The 5955-nt window shown below is 41.2% G+C and overlaps 1 protein-coding gene across 1 annotated transcript; it reads right to left on the minus strand.

The window, feature by feature from the left end:
* Positions 1–1741: 1741 nt before the first annotated feature.
* akr1a1a (aldo-keto reductase family 1, member A1a (aldehyde reductase)) lies at positions 1742–5359 on the minus strand. Its single transcript, XM_036526798.1, has 8 exons — positions 5276–5359; positions 4958–5077; positions 4116–4267; positions 3596–3791; positions 3257–3456; positions 2830–2902; positions 2358–2444; positions 1742–2168 (listed from the first exon to the last, which is right to left on the minus strand). The coding sequence occupies exons 1-8, from the start codon at positions 5357–5359 to the stop codon at positions 2103–2105; spliced, it is 978 nt and encodes a 325-aa protein (XP_036382691.1). The 3' UTR covers positions 1742–2102.
* Positions 5360–5955: the final 596 nt, after the last annotated feature.

Consider the following 5955-nt stretch of genomic DNA (forward strand, 5'->3'; position numbering starts at 1 on the left):
GCCAATACACTGAACAATAGGCTCTATAACTATCCCTTGGTTGGTCCCTCCCAACCAATCAGGAACTATTTTACTAATATCACTCTTGTCGACAACAACTATGATGAAACTCACACTTATGTGCTGCTGGTCCTGTGTGTGCCTGACTAATAGCTTTAACTAAAATAATATGGCGGTTTAATTTGATCTAACTTCAGCAATGATGTACTAGTGCTACTAATGGCTAATCCCAGCTATCAAAATCCTTGAGAGGAGCAGCTTGGCCAAAAGAGGGCTGTTGCCCGGGCAACAACAGCACGAAGGTGTGCACGTTCCTGCTTGGAAGTGATATAATTACACATATATTTTATTAATTTATAATGTTCTTTAATAATTTCCTGTTGGCCTCTCTAACAGCGCTGTATCATTGTGTTGTATTTCAATGAGTGGACCACAGTTTTGTCTAGCAACAAGAACATTAGCTGTCCTCGCTCAACAGCTCCAGGTATGTCCTCATTTTGTTAAGAGAATAAGTGCTGCACAAATAAAAGTATTTAAAGTATTTTATTTGATCAATGATAATGTCATGTGCTCATTCGTTTTACATAATCAGTCTTTTTAAGTATTAGTATGTGTAACCCTCAGTATCTGCTCTTACTGAATTTCTACATGAATGGCATCCCAACTTCACTGTGTGGTAGCATTCAAGTGAAATGTAACAATAACAAATCAGAGTGGCAAGGTAGTTTTTTCACAATGTTATTAAATTGTGTATATATGTTTATGGATACATTTCTCTTGCTAGCACTTCATTTGTATACTTTAATCAAATCAGGTTGAATCAATCATTCTTATTTTATCATGTCTCCTGATTTTCAGTATCAAACAATTTGTTGTCTCTGTACAAGCCAGAATGGTACTACTCCAACTGCAGTATACCTAAGACACAGTGCACTGATGAGCCCTAATGGTCTACTGACAGATGCATTTTTTGTCATCAGCTCATTAACGTTCAGCACATATATACTGCATAATGACTGCATGATCAAGTGGCAGCAGTGCTGAAATATTTGACCGAAAATCTCTTGAGCGCACATGCTGTGATTTCACTTGGCATTCTGGGCTTCATATAACACAGCCTTGACAACATCCCATGTAGAATAATTGTAAAAATAGCAAATATGTTTTTTTCATTGGGTGAAAGGTAACAATGCTGAAGAAGGCCTACTTCTTTAAAGAAGCATACATGATGTGTTTCATTACTCTTGTATGGAATGTGCAGGAAAGAAGCACAAAATTATCTTAGAAGGAAACTATTCAGTAAATGGGTTTATGGTCACTATGGTAAAAAGAAACACCATTATTCACTTTGGCATTTGTGAAGCAACACTAACACACTTTGAATCCTTCAAGCTTTGGCAGATCCTCAGAGAGTGACCTTGTGGTCCTTGATGAGTGATGGGGAGAAAGGCATAGAGAATGTGGTTTCTCAGTTGAGTGTAGGGCATGTGCAATGATTTTAGTCCATGTTTAGTGCTTTTAATTGACCCTTTGATGTTGCCACGATTCTTGGGGAAATTCAGTACTTGCATACTGAAGTTGTACCTCAGCCTTAAACCTGAGACCTGTATTCTATTAGGTCCTACAGTGATTGCTCTTCCTTCTGTCGTAAGGACTGGTTATGAAGCAGTCTTTTGAGCATTGAAGGACTGTCAATAGCCAATAAAAACTAACTGTGCAATTATAAAATAATGTGCCAAAAATAAAAAATTTTAAAAAGTTGTTGGTGTTCTGTACAAACCACAGTGAAAAGCAGCAATAGAGGCATTCATTTGTTGTTGGCAGTCCATCACTTCTCATGAAACCCTGCTCAATGTGGAGATCAGCACAAATTGATTGATTTATATTACAGCAATCAGGGTGCACAGAAAAAAACAATCATTTGTCACTCATTCGACCTGACACATGACACAATTGTAGGTTCTAGGTTGAGGTATCAATTCAGCGTGCCCAGATTTCTCCAAGAATGATGGCAAGTTCATGTCAACTCAAAAGGGCAAATAAGAAGAGCTGCATTTGGACCAGAAATCATAGCATGTGAAAAAGCCTTTAGAGAGCGGTGGTCAGTGTGGGTCATGGAAGGGGAAATGAGGGTGGGCTGCATCTCTCCACACCTTCTTTCCATCTTTCTGTGAAGAAAACAGAGGGAGTAGCTTCAGAGAACTTTTTAAGCGTCGGACAACAAAAGATGAATATGCAGTATATGCATTTGAAGTTTCTCTGTTCAAGGTTTAAAATATGAAACTTTTCTCAAGGCTTCAGTATTGTATGTGAACGCTATGTGACACTGTAAAAAGTTTCAAGGTTATAATACTCACTTCTATTGTTGGAATTATAAGCCTCTCGTTTCTGTTAAAGGATTCAATCTGCTTCATATCTTCATTTGATAGGTTGAAGTCAAATACCTGTTTATCATATAAAAATACAGTCCATGCTTTCATACATTGATTTACAAACAATTGTGTATTAAAGAAATCAATAATCACCTTCTTCCCAATGGTGTGTTAATTAGAAAATTTCTGGCCAGGACACCTATATTGGCATTTAGAGCCTTTTAGTAGTTTAAATAACTCTTTGATGCCAACACCTTCCTGGATTACAACATAGTACTTAAAGCCTCATTGGTCTGCAACTTTCATGATGCCTCTTTTGATTAGGAAACATTGGTATCAATTGAAAATATAAGAGAAAGGAAGTGGGGAAGACCGGTGGGGAACACTAATTTCATCCTCGTAAATATCACATAGTTAACTCAGCAGACCCCTCTAGTGGATAATACAGAAATTATACCTGAATGTTTTGTTGAATTCTGGAGGGAGTGACGCTTTTAGGGATACAGATGACTCCTCTTTGCACTTGCCACCTGTTTAGCAATAACAATCTGCCAGTTACACAGGTCTGTGTAGAGATCAAGTAATTTCCTGCTAAATATCAATTCTAATAGTGCCTCTGCTCTATGAATGTGTTAAAACTTGAATTGTACCATTTACAAAACTCACTGACACTGCAAAATCATGCCCCCACTTTGGGAAAATTATGCAAAAACTATGGCTAATGACGCTGTTGCATGCACTGGACTATAGTCACAGATTGCTGTCGTACCTGACATTTTGAACAGCGAAGTGTATGTGATATGCTTTGCATTACAGTCATTTATTGGAGTGTTTGTACCATATTCATTGAGGCGCTGGCGAGCTGCTGGTGTTGGCCCACTCACCTGATGATGACCTGGGCAGGAGTCTTGCCATATCGGCTGGCAATGCTGACCACGCGGGGGTCCTCCAAGAGCTGTGGCTCGCCAGGGGCAGCCCAGGGTCGGTCAGGGGAGCCGAGGGGGCTGTACGCTGTCATCATCACCCCTCGGTCCCAACAGTGAGCCAGCAGCTGGGCCTGGATCAGGTACGGGTGGCACTCCACCTGCGGGGACAGAGTCAAAGTGAGTGAGACAGTTTAGCAGCACAAATATGAAGCACGCTTGTCTTTGAAAGTGGCAGTCTTGTATTAATCAGGTGGAAGCAAAACAAACAAAAAAAGACTTGTCCAGCCTGTTCCATACCTGGTTTACCACGGGTTTGTGTTTGGCGATGCTGAGGATGTCGTCGACCTGCCTGGCGTTGAAGTTGGAGAGTCCGATGGCCTTCACCAGACCCTGCTCCACCAGCATTTCCATGGCCTTCCACGTGTCCCTGTAGTGGGTGTACCCATAGCGGATGGTTCCGTCTGCGTTGCGTGGCATCACCTCGGCCCCCCTCCTGAAAGCACACATCCGACGGGTATATCCCAGCTGAAACTGCAATGCATAGCCTTCAGGACATGTGACATGGAAGGGTGCACATTACACATATGTGTAATGTGCTGCGTAGTGGTGAGGAGCAGGGCTTGCACCCGCTAGGTTGCAGGTTCGATTCCCTGCTAGGGCACTGCTGCTTTACCCTTTGGCAAGGCACTTAATCCAGAATTGCCTCAGCTAATATCCCACTGTATAAATGGATAAAATTGTGACCTGTGTAAGTCACTCTGGATAAGAGTGTCTGCTAAATGACAATAATGTAATGTAACGTGTGGTTGGTGCTTACTGGAAGGCCATGGGCCAGTGCATGAGGTAGAGATCCAGGTAGCTGAGGCCCAGGTCAGTGAGGCTCTTCTTGCAGGCAGGTTCCACATCGTCAGGGTGGTGCTGAGTGTTCCACAGCTTGGATGTCACAAACACATCCTCTCGTCGGAGGGCCTGGAGTGGCCCGAACAAGGATAACAGCAACCAGTAACATTTGACTCCTGTTACATTAACTGTATTAGTAAGGAATACTGTTTATCTCACCTGGAAAAAGTCTTCTTTAAGACTTCTGCCTTAAAATAGATTCTGTAAATTATAATGGTAAGATTATAAAGATATTAATATGTGCCTAAGGGATATTGTGCTCATTTTTTGGTCTTTTTTTAACATTTGACTCCTTGGAACTGCATTTGAGGATATGTTTTTCTACTCAATATACATAGGCATAAACATTGCATATAAAAAACGTCATTCAAAATAAACTTGCTTTGTGCAAATTTTGTGCAGAGGAAACCTTGTGAAATATTTCTTGTATATTTCTAATGTATATATCAGTGTTGACTTCAAGCTGAATTTACATGAAATTTTGAACTTGCCTACCTAGTTTTGGTTAAGCTATTTGTGTTAATAAAAATATTTTTAGTCGTAGATATCCAGACCTCTAACTGCCACTGGCAAAGGCCTGTATCGGATGCCGTCGAGGGAAATGAAGCTAATACTTCACTACTGTAATCATGGATGTGAGATGTGATTGTGGGGTTCGTAGAGTTAGTATGGAGGATGGTAACATGGGATTTATAATTGTCGTAAAGCACTGGTTTGTTGACCAGTCCTGACCTCTGCTGTGTGTGAAAGCTGACCCACCTTGTCAGGCCCCACTCTCTCTTTCAAGGCCTCTCCAACCTCGTGCTCGTTGCCATATGCGGCTGCGCAGTCAATGTGTCTGTAACCGCAGTCCACAGCACTCAGAACTGCCTGCTTAACCTGCGAGATCAGACTGGTTACAGCGAAGGACATTCAATCCATCACTGGCATCATTGTGAAGCAACATGACTTGTTCATACTCAAACTCTGACTTGGTGTTTTAATTATATATTCAGAAACAGACATAACATTCAGTGAGTGCAGATTGCCATATGTAGATGCGGATACATAGGTTTTGAACTTGGTTTGACCTCTGACCTGTCCTGGGGCACTTTTCCAGGTCCCAAGTCCCACAATGGGCATCTTCTGCCCTGTGGAGAGGGTGACATAGGTGCAGCTCATCATTCCACTGGAGGTAGGCAGCTGAGTCACCCTGAGGTGAGGGAGAAATAACCAACAACTAAAAAACGTCTCAGGAGAAGAGATGTTAGGGAGGTTTCGGCCTAGTATTTTTTTTTCTTAACTCTAAGAGACAACTATTTAAACAACTATTGCTTTTAGGTTCATTACGTTTCAGTTATTTTGCGAAAGAACTGACAATTGCTAAAATATGCTTAACGTAATATTCAAGGTTGAGGTCAGTTGTCAGGTGTGGTTGGGTTTACCCAGAGGCCTTGTTATATAATTCTTAAAGCACAAGTTTCTCTCGTAGAGGAAAAGGAATACTTCATGAAACACCTTTAGGAATGGGCTTTGCACTAACACTAATATACTATGAGATAATCCAGGCATAAGGAAAGTGACTATTCATCTTGACTAGCAAGGACATATTAAAATGTAACTGATTGTTAGGCAATTCATTTATCCCCAGCAGGTTTCTATGTAAACGGGAGGATTCATTAACCCAGCATAATGTTAAATCCAGGGTGATAGAGGGGGCAGACACCCAGCTTTGACATATGCATTTACATTTATTCATTTAGAGCCCTCTCAGCCAG

This window comes from Megalops cyprinoides, chromosome 4, assembly GCF_013368585.1.
Source record: "Megalops cyprinoides isolate fMegCyp1 chromosome 4, fMegCyp1.pri, whole genome shotgun sequence".
Classification (NCBI taxonomy): Eukaryota; Metazoa; Chordata; class Actinopteri; order Elopiformes; family Megalopidae; genus Megalops; species Megalops cyprinoides.